This window comes from Phyllostomus hastatus, unplaced genomic scaffold (genome assembly GCF_019186645.2).
Source record: "Phyllostomus hastatus isolate PE091 unplaced genomic scaffold, TTU_PhHast_1.1 phas_contig_40, whole genome shotgun sequence".
NCBI lineage: Eukaryota > Metazoa > Chordata > Mammalia > Chiroptera > Phyllostomidae > Phyllostomus > Phyllostomus hastatus.
This window is the reverse complement of record NW_025333872.1, coordinates 65360870-65381246: the sequence shown is the minus strand read 5'-3', so window position 1 is coordinate 65381246 and position 20377 is coordinate 65360870. Positions and strand designations below refer to the sequence as shown.

General features: G+C 37.3%; 1 protein-coding gene across 1 annotated transcript in view; it reads left to right on the top strand.

The window, feature by feature from the left end:
- The window catches only part of MAN1A1 (mannosidase alpha class 1A member 1), a 150749-nt gene that overhangs the window by 117891 nt on the left and 12481 nt on the right, over window positions 1-20377 (top strand). The window contains exons 7-9 of the mRNA XM_045843140.1: window positions 9187-9310; window positions 11184-11277; window positions 16916-17031. Of these exons, the coding sequence (XP_045699096.1) occupies window positions 9187-9310; window positions 11184-11277; window positions 16916-17031 (334 nt within the window). The remainder of the gene's footprint in view (window positions 1-9186; window positions 9311-11183; window positions 11278-16915; window positions 17032-20377) is intronic.

Sequence of the window (20377 nt, the reverse complement as noted above, 5' to 3'; positions counted from 1 at the left end):
ATTTCAAATTTCAAGATACTATTTTGATGTTTTCCTTTTAGCACTTTATAATGTTTTCTAGCAAATTGAAGTTACCAAAAGCTACAAGTTTTGTGTGGGCACTCATTTATCTAAGTATTTCCTGAAAGATAAAATAGGAATGATCATATGGTCTCAAGATACTATATTGATATTTCCATTTTACAGAACTGACAGATACTAAATAACAAAGATTTTTAAAAGCTGCACTTTTATGTCTGCCAACATATACTTTGAACATGTCTGCTATAAAATAGGTAGTTTTACCATCAAAGTTCTACCAACTATTGATATAGTGCAGTTGACCCTTGAACAACATGGGGGTCAGGGCCTCTTCCCTACACACACACAGTTGAAAATCCATGTGTAACTTTTGACTCCCAAAAACTTAACTACTAGTAGCCTACTGTTGACCAAAAGTCTTACCGTAATATAAACAGTTGTTTAGCACATAATTGTATGTTATATATTATAGACTATATTCTTATAATAAAGTAAGCTAGAAAAAAGGACATGTTAAGAAAATTGTAAAGAAGAGAAAACACATTTACAGTATTTCTTGAAAAGAAAAATCCATGTATAAGTGGACCCACACCATTCAAACTCATGTTGAAATACATTTTGATGTTAATATCAGCAGTAGGAGGCTACCAAAAGTTGAGACCATGTAAACTACCCATTTTTATTGTTTTTATTTAATAAAAGTTGTTAGGAGTTCAGTTACATTTTTTATAATTTTTCCTATAATATGATGAATCTTAATTACTAAAAACATAAACATGTCAGCTAAAGGTAAACATCAGTGGAAAATACATTGAGTAATAAACCTTGCTTAGAGTATTCCCTGATTTTTAAATCTATGCATTATATCAATGTTAGAAGTGGATTTGTTTCTGACATATATAAATGCAACAATTACCAAATTTCAGCATGTAACTATGCAAATATCTTTTTGAAGGGGTGATGGTGGTAGAAGAAACAAAAATGTATTTCTGCATTTAGGACTTATTCTCCAGTTAGGGAGATGAGTTTAAGTATGTAGAAAGTTTACTAACAGAGAAGATGTCAAAAAGCAGCATACAGCTAACCATACACAGATTATCCTCTACATGGACTGTGTTCTGTATGAGACTGTCACTGAGGGCAGGCAGAATAGACAGTGATTTCACTGTAGCAGTTCATGTTCTGTAGAGGATACCCACCTTTACTGTTGAGTTTTCCTGAACAATTTGTTCTTCCTCCGTGTTCTTTATTCTCCATTGTCCTTTTTATTCATTTGTCATGATTTTCCTAATCTTTATGCCTGAAACTTTAGGTGCCATGCTGTTTCATAACACAGTTTCCTACAGTCTCTAAGCCATAAGTTGCAGGCAGAAGGCAGGAAATCAAGAATGAGGCAGTGTGATGGACTTATTCTCCAGCATCTGTTCTGAGCGATCCCAAATCTGTTTGTTCTCACCACAAGCTATACACACATTTTTATTTGCATGATACTTCTTATGTAAAAATTCCAAACTAAGAAAAGCTAGCATTTTAAATTATAAAGTGGTTTAATTAACTAAGTTTGTTTTGCTGGTTAGATTTCCATTAGGTGTTAAGCAAAATATCTGAATTTCCATAATGCAGCTTAAAACAACACACTGATTTTTCACCCTGATAATCTAGACATCAGCTATTTTCTTGAAATGTATTGCTGTTAATTTATTGTTTGGGAATATTAATAGCATTTGTAGCATTTAGCAACATTTTTCCACTACAGGTTTCTTAATTTAGCACTTATTTTACTGATCTTGACTTGAAAGCAATGTATTGCCTACTCTGAAGTATAATGATAACTAATTTATTAAGCATTAGAGAATGAATCTTTCCCAATTACTCCCAGGTAGTTTAATGTCTGGAAAAAAAACCTACAGAGAGTATCTGCTAAACTTCGTAATAGAATACCAATGTCCTTCGTATACCAGTTGGACAAAGTTCATTTTCTTTTATTAAAAGTTAATTAGACCCACTTGATTTCTTCCCTAAAGACCTCTAAGGAGTGCCCAAAGGGAAAACAGACATTGTTCTCCAAAAAATTGTTTTACCTCTACTCGGGTGCCTGAATGAAAATTTAATTGAGTTGCAATTGATACCCTAAAGCTCCAAAATTTCAGAACAGGCTATATCGATCATTAAAAGGGCCTCGGCAGGTTTCCCGCAGTGTTTGCTGGTTGTGTTGCACAGTGCCCGGCACGTAGTAAGCACTCAGTAAATTATGGGTGACTCGCTAACTCAATCATCCTTGCTGAGTTTGGCAAGATACCTGCAAAGTGCTTATCTTTTAATCTGTTGAAAAAAATCATTTAATATTATTCTTTTTACCTCAGGATTCCTGCCAAAAACTTACATTAGTTAGGGCAAAGTGGATAGTGAGCTGTTCTTTCCATTAGTAATTGCTTCGTAGCTTCAGCTGCATCTTAAGATCAGTGGTACCAGAATTTTAGTTTTCATGGACCAAGTAAAATTTCCCCAGTTGTTGAGAAGCTAGCCTTAGTTGCCAGCGTTTAAGGACACCAAAAAAGAAAAACTACCTGCTATCATTATTTCATCTGAAAGGAAAAATATAAGTCTGACATCACAAAAATGGGAAGGACAAAGATTCAGAATAAAAGACCATCTTTAAATTGAACAAAAGTTAGCCTTCATAAAAATTTACCATGCTATCCTTATTTTTCTCATTGCATCATATCTTAACTCTTAGAAATCACAAGTTCAGACCACTCCAAGTTTGTGATAGTAGCCTACTTGAACATCCTGGAAAGGATGTTGTTCTTGAATTGACTATCAGAGAGCTATATGATGGCAGTAATATAAGATTAAATTATTTCAATATGTTAGGAGTGGAAGCCAATGACACAACACTTCATTATTGTTTCTTTTTTAATTTTATTAGATGAAATGTGTATTGAGCACTTCTGTTTCTTGGCACTGCCCTTGACTTAGAGTTCACACAGGTGCATAAAACAGAGTCTGTCCCTGGAGATCAGAGTCTCTAGTAGAAGAGAGCAGTCCTGCACAGTCTGATCGCTGGGAAAGACTGTAGGACAGAATTTGGAGAATTAAAAACCTGGGTCTGCACAAATTTCACTTAGCTTGGTCCATAGATGATCCATAGACCCATAAATGAATGGCAAAGAGATGAGTAAACAGCCCAATTTCACTATAGTCTTGAATCTTAAGTAATGTCTTAGAGTGGTGGGGTGTGTTAAACTCCTACAATAATGAAGAATTGTGTATAAAAGGTGAAACCAAGGGAAGGAGACGTCTGGCAAATTAATATTAGTGAATTACCATTTATGAAGATGAACTCTACTATGCATCCTGAGGTTTATTTTAAAAAGTGTTTGGATAAAAATGCTTGCCTGTAGCTCCCCCTTCCCCAGTTTTAAAGAGCTTGATGCAGTGATCTACAATCGATGGATTTGAGACATCCCAAGAATTCTAGAAGCTACCAAATGGAATATAACTGACCCACCCTTTAAAGAGAAATAAGCTTCTACACCTTGGACATGTTTGCCTCCATTACACATTCCCAAATCCATGCTTATTGTCAGTTTAGACAGTTAAACTAACACCTTCCAGCTGGTAGTTTATGTAGATATTTTCTATGAATATGTGTTTGCTTTTTAAAAAAGAACTGGACAAGCAGGCTCTGTAGCTCAATGGATAGTGCATTGGACTTCTACAAAAAACTAGACATGCTACTAAATTGTTTATTGTGGCAAAAAAATAAAAATAAAAAATAAAATTAGCCTCAATGTCCATTGGTAGGGATATGTTTAAATAAATGAGAATTTATTCAATCAGATACTATGCACTCAGCAACAATGATGATATTCATGGATTGGCATAGGAAATGTTCATGAAAAATATAATGTATATTTTTAAAAACACGTAGAATGATTCATTAAATTCAATAAAGTAAATGTTTGCAAGCCCACACACCTTAAATGCACTGAAGTGCTTTCTCATCAGTGCTGCTAGCCTCTCCCCAAACCTAATGATAGGACATCCCAGTTTGCCTAATAACTGGGCAGAAACTACATTCAATTACTGCAGTCTGTTGATAGTGGTGGGCAAGGAGATCTTACCCAAAGGACAACTGAAAAACAGAATTCTTGACCAACTTTAGAAGGTCAGTCCCTGGGACTGTTGGTTCACCTCTTTAGTGAGGCCTTACACTACAAACCTGAAAGTGTGGCACTGTGTGAACCTTTTCAGGAAAAAGGCATTTGTAATAATTTAAGATGAAATCACTTAATCTCAAAATCAATGAGCTTTGGGAATTCAGTTAAATGAAACAATCATTCATGAACTTTCTAATTAGTATTTTCTAATTTGTGCTAAAATCCAGAAAGAATAATTTGGGATTATCTGCTCTTTTGAAATAAATATCGCTGGGTGCCTCTCCATTTGCATATATAAGGCTTTATCATGATATACAGAATGTGGGGGATTTCTTTTGTCTAAAAATTGTTGACTCCACTGCCCACAAGTAACCTTTATTCTGGACTAGGGCCTTGAAGGGAGTTTGTTTACTGATCAGCTAATCAGAAATTATTCAGGTATGAATCCTCAAGAAAAATGTTTATTGGCCCATTTCCCATTTTGCATAGAATAGCAACCATCAAGGAAAAGCAGATTTGAAAGTCAAAGCTAATTAAGATTTTATAACTATTTACTGCTTTTTGTATATCATCATCTGGCTTTTTGGAATTGTTTCAGTTCTGTACATTTTTGATTGCATTTGGTTATCTTCAGTAGCCATATCTATTCATTAATGATGCAAATTGTACCTGGGAAGTAACAATAACATATAACTTTTATATACCTCAATTTAAGATTATTTTGAAGATATATACCATAAATTTAGAACAACCATTTGGCTACTTGATCCATTAAAAGCTCTTGTAGAAAAAGAGTTAGCAGCTCTCCCCTGGGATTCAGCCCTAAGTAGAATAGTGTCATTAGTACTATAATTCCTTTCTCTGGTGCTGTTAACCATTCCCAGGAGAAAAAAGGAAAAATGTATAATGTCCATTGCTTATCAGAGCTATGAGGTCTGTAAGTAATGATACCTTCTTGTTTTGAGTGCAAGAGGGGGAGGAAGAATGTTGCCACTGCTAATAAACTACATTAAAATCAAGTCTCTAAAGAATACAATGGTATTCCACATTTTCAAAAGAATCATAGCGATTTAAGTTTTTGAAGGCATGATTCTAATTGCAATTGTCAAAATCAGTTATTTTCGCTTTGATGTTTTATTTTCAAAGAAAGGTTACCTTTGTAGACTATTGAAAACTTAAACTAAACTAAAAATTGAAACATATTTGAACCTTGAACAATGCAGAGGTTAGGGATGCCAACCTCCTATGAATTAGAAAATCCACATGTAACTTCTGACTACCGAAAGCCTTAATTACTAATAGCCTACTATTGACTCGAAGCCTTATGCATAACATAAACAATTGATTAACATATAGTTTGTATGTTTTATGTATTACATATTGTGTTCTTACAATAAAGTGAGCAAGAGAAAAGAAAATCATAAGAAAAAGAAAATACATTTATAGTATCTGTGGGGGAAAAATCTGCATATAAGTGAACCCATGCAGTTCAAACCCATGCTGTTCCAATATCAGCTGTACATTAAACGACATTTCAATTTAACATGGAAAACCTGGAGGTCGGGGGAAAAGAAAGAAATGAAAGAGTGATACAGAAGTTTGAAGTTCTGCTCCAGGATTCGGTGAACCAAAACAAACACTTGGCTGCTCCCCAATCTGTTTTAATTGCCTTTTTGTGTATACATTTCCATATGCTGACTCACGGTTTTGGCTTACAACTCAGTCATTGTAACAAAATTGGGAATATTTAAATATTCATTTCCTTCATGCCTGGCTTGTGGAACTAATAGTTCTGAATACAAGCTGTTATTTTATCCTTAAAATATTGTTTAAATAGTATTAGCATTAGTAAAATGAAGGTAAAATAGTTAAAGAACACCATGGCTGCTTTAAAGTACTGTGGCAGCCAATCCGATTTGAGGACATTGTAAATCCCCTCCTCCCTCAGGTGAGACTGGTTTTGAGCCAGAGGTCCAGGAAGCCTGACTGGGCCATGCTGTGCCCAGGGCACCCTGACTCCCAAACCGAGGGAGCAGAGCTCTCCCTGGGCTCATTTCCCTTTATCACAGCTCCGCCATTGTGGTGTCAGATGCCCACTGTTCACATATATCATTTTAGATATTAGAGCCATCCAATTATATAGATTCCTCAATAGACTCATAGAATTTAAAGATAAAAAAGATGATGGAACTCATTCGGCGAGTTCTCACTCATTGCACATGTGCCGTGCAGGTAGGCAGCCATTTCCCTGACACACACACACATATTTTAAAGGTGATGGCCTTTGGTTTGCGCCCCATGCTCTCCATCCAGCCAACCTCCAAGTCTTCAAACCTTTGCCTAAGAAAAGGCAAGTGACCTAATTTAGTAGCTAGATATAATGATGCCTTTTCTGAGTTCTCGAAACCCTTCCCTGACCAATGAAACTATTAATCTTACACTTTTACTGAAATACATTAATTCTGTAGGTTGAAAAAATAGTAACCAAAGCCACCCTTTCATAGAAATAGGCCATGCATTCTAAACTCAGCATTCTTTCTGTTAGCATGCCATATCTGCTCCAGTGCTTTTAATGTTCTTGCTCCCTATATAATTAAAGTGGTAGAAAAGAATGCTGTTTTTCCTCTGATATGAATGTGCGCAAAGAAGGAGAGAGTGTATTTGTAACAACTCTTTTACATTTTAATTGTAAAAACATACTGAAATTTTTCAGTATATCTCCGGTTTTTTCTCGACTTACCACATTAGTAGCAGGAAACATATGCCTAGATACAAAAGTACCTTCAGTTTTAGCTGAGTACATGTATACCATTTCAGTTTCCCATCTGGGTGTGCCACTGCACTCTTTAATACCCTGAACGGAAAAGAACCCGTCCCTGAAGACCTGGGAACTGGGCGGGGTTTCTCGACACACCGTACTCTTCCCTCTCCAGGGTGAAGTCACCGTTCCCTTCCCAACTACCCTGACATTGCCGTATGTTGCAGCTTTGTGTTGAAGAATTTCTCCAGAATATAGAAATCTGTAATGTTGCTCAATATGCTTATTGACTTTGGTCAGTGATGGTATAGTGGACTATAAAAAAATAATGTCATGACAACAAACTGATGACCAATTACTATATGCATTTGCTATGTGGTAATAAAATTTGAAAGTAGCTGTTCATCTTATTTAGATGATTGGGTATTCCTTTTATCTAAGCCAACCATAAAAATAAAAACTGATTCACATTCTCAGAACTTAATAAATATCAGGCATTTCTAAAATGAATTAATATATGATTTTCAGATCTCCTCTGCTTCCTTTGTATTAGGTTGACTATAAATCATTGTTTGGGAATGAAATCTAGGCTTTGCTCTTACTCCTGATTTCCTCAGGAGTACATGTGGCCTCACCCTTACTCCTGAGGAAATCAGGAGTAAGCGTGAGGCCAGCTTAGATGTCAGCTGCCAGTTGTCTTCGTTGTTTCCCTTCCCTCCAGCCAGCCTCAGCAGCCCTGCAGCAACAGCAGCAATGACAGAACTGGAAGGGTTTCCCCAGAGTTGTGAATAATATAAGGGAAAGACAGAGGAGGTTAGCTAATTTAGGGGACACCAAGAGCAGTATTTAAATGGGGCCACCTTGGCAAGAGAAGAAAGTGAGAAGTCCACAAGACTCAGACCTTGCCTCAGTGGAGCCTGGTGCCTTCTCGCCTGCCCCCTGCCCCTCCCTCCATTCACCAGTGTCAGGCACTTCCACCCACTCTGCGGTGTGCTCCCCTTGTCCAGAGTCTCCCTCTCACCATTCTTTCCTCACGGCTGCTTATTTATCCTCCAAAGCCCAACTGAAGACTCTCCTCCTCAAAGAGCCTTCCCCACTCTGTTGGGTCCCCACCCTATTGGATTGCATGTCCTGGCTGTAGGTGCTCACACATTTATCTTGGCATTCACCACATTCAGTTGGAATTATTTATGATTAGAACTTTCTCTCCCATTGCACCATAAGATCTTTGAGAAAAAAGTAACTTATTCATCAGGACTGTCTTGTAACCCAGGGTCATGCATAGTCCCAGACAAACAGTAGGCGTACAATGAATGCGCAGCTGAACTAAAACCAAAATGGGGGATTTTAGATTTCTGCAGGGGCATTTAACGGCCAGGAGAATTGCCATCTTTATTCTTTATTTGAATTATCACATATGTCTTGGTATTTTAACTGGCTTTCCAGAAATACAGTGCACCCAAGAGTATGGCCATGTCTCAGTAGCCTCTTTATGTGTAGTTGTGCACATGTGTGTGTATTCAGGGCTCTTTTTAAAAAGCACTTCTCCAAGATGAGCCATGAATTAGGCAATAAGATTTGAAGCTCCTGCGTTTGACCCCGTTCGAATCTGAATTGCATAATTTTGCTGACATTTTTAAGCGTGGATTGTATATGTCAGGAAATGTACTTAGGATAGGTGAAGTATTGTGAAGAGAAATGTAAGAAAGGAAGTTCAGTAAGTGGAAGGTTTGGAAAGGATATAGTGTGAGTATACTGCTAATGAATCTTTGAAATTTATCCAACATCCAAGAAAAAATTGGGTGTATAGTGTGAATGTCTATAATAATCCATGGAATCTCAGGCTGAAATTAACTAAAATGTTGAAGTGCTTTATTTAGTTAGGATGTGGGGCAGGGTGGGGAAATTTTAGTCTGATTTTGTTTTATATTCTACTTGGAATGGTGTACATCTCAATACAGCACTTGGACCTTCTAAAATATTTATCTGTTCATCAACAGCAAGCACATAGCAACTTCTTTGCAACTTAAGTGAACACTAATTTTCAACTTGGTAAAAAGAAGTGAAAGCCTGAAACTGGTAGCCAGACACAACAATGCTGGATTTTTTTTTTTTAATATCCAGAGTGGACTATTAGCTAAGGAGCTGTTATTCAAAGGCTGTCTCTTTCGCTTGTACTTTTTAGAGCTGAAAAATAATGGAATTAGTCTGACCCATAACTCTTCCATCTCTCCTCTTCTTCAGTGGGATTGGAAGGAACTGGCCCTGGGCCTCAGGAGGCAGCAGTATTTTGGCCGAATTTGGAACTCTGCATTTGGAGTTTATGCACTTGAGCCATTTATCAGGAAACCCTATCTTTGCTGAAAAGGTGAGATTCTCCACTACGCCACTACGCCTTGCATTGAAAAGCATTGCTCATGAGAAACAATATCCTCTGCTGAGAGATTTGATAATATTGGACGTGGAAAAGAGCTACCAAGTTTAATATAGGTCTTTAAGGAGCTTCGTTACGTGCACCGTTTCAATGAACCAAACTAAACTCACAGTCTCTCCATGACACCCTTCTAACTCAGTGTGAGAAGGCCTGGCTTACACAACTAGTTCTCTGAGCCTCAAGCAAGTCACTTGACCTCTCTGAATATGTTTTCCATATCTAAAAATATATAATATTATATGGACTATATAAACCAAGTATGTGAAAGACTTTTTAAACTCAAGGTATTATATAAATGCAAAGTAACTATTGAATCAGTTTCTGATTTTCAAGAAACAAACTTTACAGATATTTGGATAAATTCACACTCACCCCACCATGCTGCCCTTAGCTTTCAGCCCAATTCTTAGCTCCCCCTTATAGCAAAATTCCTTGGAAAAGTTGTCACTGTTTGTTTCTCTTTTTGTCTCTCACCTTCTTCAGTGCTTTCCCAATGGGCTTCTGTCCCAGCCACACCTGTCACCATGACCAGTGAGGGCCACATTGCCAGATCCGATCATCATTCCCACCCCTCATCTTCCTTGTCCTCTCGGCGTTTGTTGCACTTGGTTTCTTCCCTCCGCGGGAGATGCTCCGCCCTGGGCAACAGGCACAGGGCATTCCCCTGGCTTGTCTCCCTTGCTGGGTGCTGCTTCTCAGTCTCCTCTCTGGGATCCTCTTCATCACCCCAAACTCTAAATATTAGACAGCCCCAGAACTCCACTCTGGGTTTCTTCCTTTTATGTTCACTCCCTACATTATTTCACATATGGGTTTACATGCTACCTGTATGCTGCGGACTCTAAACTGATCATTTCGGTCCCAACCCATCCCCTGAACTCCAGAGTCCATATCCAAGCACCTGTGCAACATCTCACTAAGAGGTCCAATAGACAGCTCCCACTTAAAATACTCAGATTCAACCCCCAGCCCTGCTCCTACTCAGTCTTCACTTTTTGCTAACTGGCACTTCAGTTCACGCAGTGGCTCAGGCCAAAACTCTTGAGGTCACCCAGTTCCTCTCCATCTAGTAACTTAGGTCCAAAGGGCTCTGTGCTGTCACCTCTGCTGCCACCCTGGACTGGGCAGTAGCTGCTGACTCCCACTCCCTCTCTTGCACACTAGTCACACCAATTACAAACAAGTCTTTCATGGCTCCCCATCACACTCAGAATAAAGTAAGTCCTCACGGCCTGCATCTCTCTCCCTTTGCTTCCTGTCCTCCAAACCCACCCTCTTCTCACAGCTTTTATGCTTGCTCTTCCCTCTGTCCCAGTTACTCTTCCTCCAGTTTCCTGCATGGCTTGCTCCTTTCGTTTCTTAACATTTATGCTCAAACACTTGTCCATCAGCCGCCCCAGCCCACCCCGAGTAGCAGAGTGCAGCCTCACCACCTCACTGCACTTTCTGTCCTATTACCGCCATGTGTCTTTTCTGCCACATTTACCACCACATGTTATAGTATGTACATTGTGAATATTATGCTTCTTTTTATTATCTCTGTCCTCCCACTGGAATGGACTTGACTTATCTACTGAAATACCCCTGGTTCCTTTTCTGACATCTGACATATGGTAGATCAGTGTGCCTGTGTTCACTTGCTGCCTATTATTTTTGTAAGCCAGCAGCAACTGTCTTTGTTCTAATTCTGCATCATTTAAATCAACTTTTTTTTTCTAACATGGGAAACTATAATCAAGAAAGACAGGAGAATGGCACCAAAATTGCTTTCTGGATTTTAATAGCAACGTTTTATTTTCTATTGTAGGTAATGAATATTCGAACAGTACTGAACAACCTGGAAAAACCACAAGGCCTTTATCCTAACTACCTGAATCCCAGCAGTGGACAGTGGGGTCAATGTAAGTCAAAGGTTTAACATTGTTTTAGCTCTTTATGGTACCCAGCACTGTTCTCCTAACCAAGCGGAAAATCAGAATAAGGCACCATCTTTGGGGAGAATGTTTAGAAAAGGGGAAAGAAGGCACGATTCCTTTAATAAGAAGGGGTCTGTCATAAGAAAGACAGGCTGTAAGTGTTACCAGGAAACTAGAGTGTTTATTTTTCATGCGTAACTGTGAGCATGATGACATGTAAGCACATTTAAAGCCGTTAATCACAAGGGGACCCTCTGGTCAGGGTGATGTGAGGATGTTAGCTTGTAATAAGCTGGCCATGTGGATAGTAGGGAAAATCGTTCCTTTGTTTTAATGACTATCATCAGAGTTCCAGACAGAGTAGCTAGATCATTCTACTTCATAACATTTTCTTTCTGCTTGACTACAAGATGAGAGAGGAGTCGGCATCTTTAAGGGTTGGGAAATTGAAAGAACAAACAGTATTTTCCCTACTTAATTTTAAGCCCAGCAGATAAAGGTTTCTTGCCAGGAGAATTACTTCCAGGGCAGGAGAAAGTATTATGCCAGAAGCCCTCACTTGAAATCCTTACAGAGTCTGACCAGGGGTATAATGATTCAGAGGAATTGAAAGAAATGTTCTCAAGCTGATTTGGAAAAAACAGCTGTAGATTAAGCAGCAACTGAGAGCAAGTGAAGAATACTAAGTGTGATGCCTCGCTGTGCCGACTGTGTCAGAATGCCTTAAAGTTTCACTGTAATTTGAGTTTTTTCATTATATTTTAATACCATATATTCTTAGATGGCTGTGCTTCATTGTTGCTTTAGAAGTACTTTGCTTAAAGAATAATTTAGTAGGAAAAATGCTAAAAATACATGTCTGTGGGTGAGTAATGGCGAGAGAAGGCCTAGCTATGGAGATTCTTAAACCATAATCAAGGTTGCCATTCAATGGGAGTGTGATCCACAGATCACCTGACATCCCTGAGGCCTTTCAAGGGGTCCTCAAGGTCAAAGCTGTTTTTATAATAACACTAAGACTTTCTGCCACTATGTTGACATTTGTACTTTCGTTGCAAAAGTATTGTTGGGTAAAACTACTAGAGCCACGCTGCAAACCACGGCACAGGCTCCAAATAGTGCTAATAGTCACATTCTAAATATTCATGGCAGGCTAAAAAAAAAAAAAAAGAAAGAAAAGCCAGTTTCACTTATGAAAATGTTCTTAATGAAGCAAAAATAAATTATTGACTCTAGTAAATCTCAGCCACTGAATACACATCTTTGTAATATTCTGAGTGGTTAAATTGAAAGTACACTGAAAACACTCCCGCATAATAAAAACTAGTGGTCGCCTCATCAAAAGGCACTTGCGCGATTGTCTAATTGGTGAGCTGAACTGGTCACTATTGCTTTGTGGTCACCAGTGTCACATGAAAGAATGACTGAAAACAGAATGCTTTTCCGAGTCGGGTAATTAGTAAATGTGTTCTTGAAAATGAGCCTGTCACTTCAAAGAAGACTGACAGTGTCTGTGTCGGTGATGAAATTTGAACTTCTAAGTGAAAATTTAAATTTTGGAAAACTTGTATATGCCACCATGAATGAGCCCGTTACCCTTAACCAACACTTAAAGACTGTTCTGATGAGATTGATGGTGATATTAACAAACATGGCTTTTTGCTGCTGTCTAATAAAATGTGTCAACATTTGGAAGATCTGCATAATTCAGTGAGCAGTATTTTCCGAATGACCAATGCTTGCTTTTCCAAAATCGTGTATGAGAAAAAGAACCATTCAGAGTACAAGATAGACCAGTGGCTTTAACTGCAACAATACAAAAGTCCATCAATATGGTTTCTAATTCCGCATTGCAATTAACTTTTCAAAAACTTTAACCTTTAAAAAAACACTATTTGTCAAGTTTTGTTTTCATATTAAGCAAAATATCCATAATAATCTGAAAAGACTATTAAAATAATCTTCCCTTTTCCAACTCTATATCTGTGAGGCTGAATTTTCTTCATCTGTTTCAGCCAGGACGAGATATAGTATGGACTGAATATAGAAGAGATAGGAAAATCCAGCTGTCTTCTACTACAGGAAACATTAAAGAGATTTATGAAAATGTAAAATAGCATCACTCTTCTAATTATTTTTGTTTTGTAAAATACAATGTATTTTATTGAAAATACTACATCAGGAGTATACTACTATTTTAAATAAATTAATAAAAATATATTAAATTCTGTTTTAATTCCACTATGGTAAACATTGCTAGTATTACATAAGCAAGTTTGGAGGGGCACTTATTCATTTTTAAGAGTGTATAAAGGGGTGCTAGGATGATAGAAAGTTTGAGGGCCACTAGAGTATTTGAGGTAAAACAGAACTTGAGTAGCTTTCTAAGGACAAGATGACTAAATATGACTCTCTAAAGAACAAGGGTTTTTAGAGTTCTCCTTCTCATGAAAGATTCAAAAGTTTAGGGAAAGGCTCTAGCTAGGATTTACAGTTTTCTTCCTATGATTAAGGATTTAGGAGTCCCTGTGAAAAGGGACAGAAGAGTCGATTGTACTGGAACATCCTGGCTTCACCTTCTGGGTCACAAATATACTATGTATCTGGCCATGTTTCCTGGTACAAAGAGCCCTTTATATCTGGGTTGCTTATGGGTCAGTTTCCTGGTGGAAAACCAAACAGAGTTGATGAATCCCAGGTCTCTCCTCTCCCAGCCCCATCCTGTGTTCCAGCCACAAGGAAGACACAGTTATGTTCTTATTCTTTAATCAAGGCCTGCTTGACCATGCTGAGACCTGGGCTCATTCTGCTTCCTCAGCCCTTTCACCATTCTTCTGACTCTACCAAGGCCCGGCTCAGTTGCCATTTCTTCTGGGAGGCCTTCTTCTTCAAGACCCAGTTTGGAATTTGGTAGCACCCACTCTTCCTCTACCCACCCCCTTCTGCCTCCCAACACTTTGGGCACTGTCCTGTCACAGCCCTTTTCCTAATGATTTACATACATAACCATCAACCTAGGGATCAAAAACTTTCGAGGGCAGTGACTTTTTCTTAGTCATTTTTGTTAACCCAACACACGATATCACATACCTAGTAGGTGTTTACTAACTTGAAATCTGTAAACAATCATGTACTCTGTATCCTGTCTGATTATCTGCTTCTGCTTTGAACAGTGGTTCTATTTATTCTTTTTGAACAGTTTGCCCCTGCTCCTCAGTTGTAGTTAAGAGGCAGCATCTAGTCCTGATCACTGATAACATAAAGAGGTCTTGTGGCTATTGAGGCCAGATATGAGGCTCCATGTCAATAAACAGAGTAATTATCATATAGTGTCACAGCCTCATTGGGGGATTGCTTTGAGGAGAGAAGTTTAATCTGCATGAAGTCTACAAAATTAAAAATTGAAGATGTTGAGTATGTAATTTTTGTCTTAATTATTTTGCCATTTGCTGTGGGGTTTTTTTCTCTTTTTAAGTATTAGGAATCCTCTATAGGACCTATTTCTATTGGGAAGAAAAGAATAAATTACCCCCTTCAGAAAGAACGTAATATTTGAATGACTATAGTACACATTACCTTTAGGGCATTTGGGAATAAAAATAGTACATAAGTTCTTTCTAGAAATAGGCAGCCCTTTCCTGCTAACAAAATCAGGCGTGTTCTCTTCTACATCCACTAAGATATTTATTTACACAGGACTCTGTTGCCAACACAAACAGTCATCCAGACACGGGGGAATCTTAGTGATTGATTTGCTAAAACCTCAAAAGGGCTTTCTCTTGTTGTTCCTCTCTCTTCCTTAATTTTTATTCCTTCCAAATATGAAAATGTTATAGGTAGGAAATAAAGGAATAGGAAATGAACTACTACCTACCAAAATTAATTAAAATAGCTATATCAAAATGTAATCCGTTCCCCCTTTTAAAAAGTCACCAGTGCCCAAACTTGCTTCTTTCATTTCTTATAGACTCATAACCCAAAGAGGAAGAAAATGAAGCTGCTTCTGGCTGTTAGTTTTCAACCCTCATTGCTTTAACTCTGAAGGACTTGTCTGGACTGCGGCCTTGTTTCCTATTACTTCGCTTAGTCCTTGTTATTCTGACAGGAACCGGACAGTGATTTGCGTCACCATGCATGTCTTGCATTTGCCCCCTGCAATCGTGTTTATAACGACAGGGCTTATTACTGATGAGATAGGTCTCAGCCTGTTTAATTTTTAAATGTCAGAGGTTTCTGTGGTGATTTATTTAGGAAACTATAAAGGTTACTTCAAACATTGCTATTTTAAGAACCAGTTCTACAATTGTAAAAAACACTAATTTTACATGAAAATTAAAACTGCAATATAATTTTGGGATTTAATAATAAAATCACTTATTTAATTATTTAAACACAGCCCTTCTAGCTTGAATAAATATAGTCCTTACTGAGACTGACTGAGAAGAATTTTGCATTGTTCAGTGGTTTACCGAGTAGCCACTCAATGCACTTTTCCAGAATAAGTGCATCTTTACTAATGCTCAAGTTGTCTGTGAATTCTAGGAAAGATATGTCAAATAGATGACATCTGTTCTCTTAGGTAAGCATGCTTGAAAAATAAAAGTATTAATTCAAGCCCATCCAAATGTGAGACTCAGTGTGGGTGGAATCAAATGGCAATTACCAAGGTTGCAATCTCATTTAGAGTCTGTAGTCAGTTTTCTCACTTTTTAAAGAATTTTTATTTGTGTTTTTTATTCTCACCTGAGGACGTTTTTCCAGTTCTTCCAGAGAGAATAGAAGGGAAAGAAAGAGAAATATCAATGAGAGAGAGAAGGATTGATTGGTTGCCTTCCACATGGCCCTGGAACAGGGATCAAACCTGCAAATTAGGCAGGTGCCCTCACAGAACTCGAACCTGCAACCTCTTGGTTATGGGGACAACACTCCAACCAACTGAGCCACACTGGCCAGGGCAGTGTTCTCACTTTTAATGAGGATATCTACCCTATAATTTGCAAGGTCATTGGTAATGTATATGGTGGACCGGGCATAATAAATGGCAGCAGAAGAGGAATGTTGAAATGGTGTGTAAGGAAGAGAAAGTTCTGCCCTATCTTCTTTCTTACAGACCTACCCAAGAATGGGAACCCCTCAGATTGATAGCACTAGAAAACCCATCTGCTAATAGTAGTCATCATAATGAACCACAAGAGACTGCAGAGCTTCTTATGTTATTGCAAGCCACTGTGTAAAAAGACTTGCTAATACTCACAACTTTGACATGTTTGTGTTATTGAGAGCTAAAGCAATTAAAAATTTATTTGAATATATACTGTGAAATATTTTATTTTGGCATTTTTACTAGACAACCTGATTTTGGGAATTAGGGGGGATTATATGTTTTTTATCTTCATGCTTACAAAAGTACCCTGGTAATTATTTAGAGTATATCACATTAGTTAATAGCATATCTGCTCATTTTAGAATGTCTTTCTGAAAACAGGAGATTTGCTGGAATTTAAATGTAACATTAAGTTGCAGTTGACAATGGGGTTTTGCATCCTGGCTTGCTAATGTGATTTTGCTGCATTATCTGAATTAAAGGCTGAATCACTCTAAAATGCATTTCCCTCTCTTGCAGATCACGTATCAGTTGGAGGACTCGGAGACAGCTTTTATGAATATTTGCTAAAGGCATGGTTAATGTCTGACAAGACAGATCTGGAAGCTAAGAAGATGTATTTTGATGCTGTTCAGGTAAACCCAGTAGTTAAATCACCTTTGCCACTCAACTCCACCTTGTAACTTACATAGTATTCAAGCTTTAGTGGGAAAAAAATAGAATAGTACATGAATGGGTTACAAATTATTTCCAGTTCTGTAGAGGAAAATATCTACTAATATAACTATAATTATATTTGACATATTTAGTTCTAAGAGGGCAGCTAAATTTTTTATATGATTCAAACCTCAGTGAAGATTTACATATCTATAAAAAATAGGTTCACGTATCTGAAAAAAGGGTATTTTTCTTCAGTGAGCATGATTTTTCTGCTTAGAGTCAATTAAAATTATGGAGAGGGAAAAATCCTGAAGTTATGTCCTGAAAATTGACTAAGTTAAAATTTCCCAAGAGTACAGACAATCTTAATGCCTACCTCCATTTGAAGGGAACTTATCTCCAGAGCTGTAGGGACAGTACTCTGAAATAAAAATCTGAACTAACCGAACTGATGTTTAAGGTGATTCGTAGTTTTCAAAGGTCTAAAATGGAGGATGACAGCTAGTGGAGGGTGTGGGGAGGGGAGGGTGTGGAGGGAGTGAGTAAAAAGGAAAAGGACGTGTGTCATGTCCATGTCATGGACATGGAACATGGAAAAGGTCCATGTCATGGACGTGGACAACAGTGTGGTGATTGCTGGGGGGAGAGGAGCGTAAAAGGACTAAATGGTAATAGGAAAAATTACAATAAAGATTAAATCTAAAAATAAAATAAAATACAGGACCAATGAGAGGGAACAAATACTTGTTGAACTGCATACCGTGTGCTAACACACTATACTGTATAGTGTGTCAGGTACATACTTCAAACACTGGTTTGTTTCCTCGCAGTGGGTTAGATATTATTCACCTTACATTGCAGACGGTAGTGCAGTTGTACCGTAGATAAGACAACTGCACTTCATAGAGGTTGAGTGTGAAACCCAAATTCAAGCTGTCAACCCCTGCCCCTTTATTCCTCGCCACTGTGGATTTACTTGTGAATGTAACTTCCATACCAAATGTAAATATTTCTTTATGGGCAGTAAGTTAGCAAGAGAAGTTAGAAACTACTTAGGAAAGTCTATAGGAGGTAGTCAGTGTAAGAATAAATTAAGCCGCCTTCAAAAATGAAAATAAATTTTGAACGTACATAAAGTAAAACAAAAGAAAATCATTTTATATAAAATACTTGAACTTGTACCCAACTTTTCACAACAAATTTTGTAACAGAATCAATTATCCTTATGATTAATAAAAGTAGTTTACATATACTTTATTATTATCATCAAGGCATTTCAAATAAAGTTGTAAAATTATGGCTAAGTCATCAGAAAATTGACCTTTTTATAGACTACTTAATTTTATTTTTATAATTGAGATTAGTAGTTTATGAAGGAAATTTGGGATTCCAATAAGGAAGCCATTACTCTAAAACTGGTCTCCCTAGAAGAGGTCTGGCTGATTTTGGCATGGGCTGACTTATCTATTCAAATAAAATGCAACTTGCTTTGCTCTGGTTGACCAGATTAAATGTCACATCGGTCCCTTCTCAAGGTCAGTAGGGAGCTTCACTAATACAGCAGGTACAACTCTGCTATTTCACATATAGGAACCAAAACACCTTAGTTAGAACATTGGCCTTCATTTAGCACAGCCTTTATTAAGGAACATGATGAATGTCAAAAGTCTACTAAGATATGGTCCACATGGCCTTTTCCAAGTTTTTTTCTTTTTTCTTTTTCATTTCTGTGAGGTTTAGGTTTTAACCTAGGGAGTTGTCCATACATACAGTATGGTTTCCATTACATCATTTTATAATTACTATCCTGGCAGACATTTTAATTATTCTGATCTTGACCCTCTAAGGCCTGATGTTCCAGGAAAAGCAACTTTAAAATATTCTTTGAAGTATTATTTTCCCTCAGTTTCTAGAACTATGAGAGGTATACCCACACAGCTTTTAACATATTGTATTTAGGCAAACCATTGACAGGAAAATCCATTAAGAACAATTGAAGTCAAAGTGTTTCCTGTTTCTCTTAATAGTAAAAACATTTTCAATACATTGTGTTTTCAACTTAGAAAGCAAAGCTAAAAAGCACTTAAATTTCTGATTGTGAGAAGGAGCCGGGCCTTACATAGCAAAGATCCTTTGTCTAATGGGACTTACAGGGGTGATTATCATCAAGGAAAGGACCCTCTACATTACTGTTCTGGACAGTTGAGTTACTGCAGATACACAGTTCATCAGTTTTAGCTTCAAGTAAATTTTAGAAAGTGTTTAATCCCAGAGTGGTATGTTTTCTTGGGCTGTTTTGATAATAAAATATCTTGAGCTTTCAATTGACTATCATGGCCTTCTCTAGAGACCACACTGAACATCCACAGCTATGGATGCCCGCCCTGCCAGAGGTCCATTGGAGTGAGTAGTACCTGGGCAGGCGGTGTACGTATTGGATAATTAGGATTCTATAGGCTTTACCAGATTACTTTTTTTCAAATATACAAGGATAAAATCACAAAATATATGGCTCTTTTTTTCCTAATCAATTCTCTGTAGACTTGACACGGCATTTGTCTTAGAGCCATTAAAGACTGTTTTTCCTTCTCTGTGTTTATTTACATTTTTTAGTTGCCATACAAATGTTGCCTTAAAGGTCTTGGAACTTTGTTGTCTAATTTATTTTGAGAAGTAGCAACTTGGTCAGAATAATGCCAAAAATAATACAGTATTTTATGCAGGATCCAAACAGGATAATAATGTTTCTCTAATCCATGCTCAAAAGCTATTATTCTTGCTCTACAGAAAGAATAATTTCTTGGGTGATGAACAGGTATCTGCCTAAAGGACTTTATTGCAATTTCTGCTATGAGAAGAGTAAATAGCTAAATTGTTCAGTTGCATTAAATAAGAATGAAATATTAATGTAATATCTAAGTCATCAATAAAATTAGCTTAACTACAGTTAATAAGCACAGTAGTGTATTTATTTCTTACATCTTGGTTTCATTTGTTTACTTCTAATAAAGGTAGAGTAAGTTTTATCTGCCTGTGTATTCATTTTAATTTATTCTTCTCTATCACAAGTTTTATCCATGTCTACTATTCCCAAATGTCCCAAAAACCCCCCTTTTTTGATGGTAATGTAACAGGTCTAGACATTCTCATAGCTCTTGTCCCTCTATGAAGTAATTGGGGGGAGGGGGATAATTTTCTATTACAGTAATGGGAAATTAGTAATTCCAAACATTCTTCATTTTTGCTTTTTTAAAATATAAAGCTTATTTTGTTTTCTCTATCTACTTTAAAAGAATATCAGTAGTCCTGGGGCAGAAATAA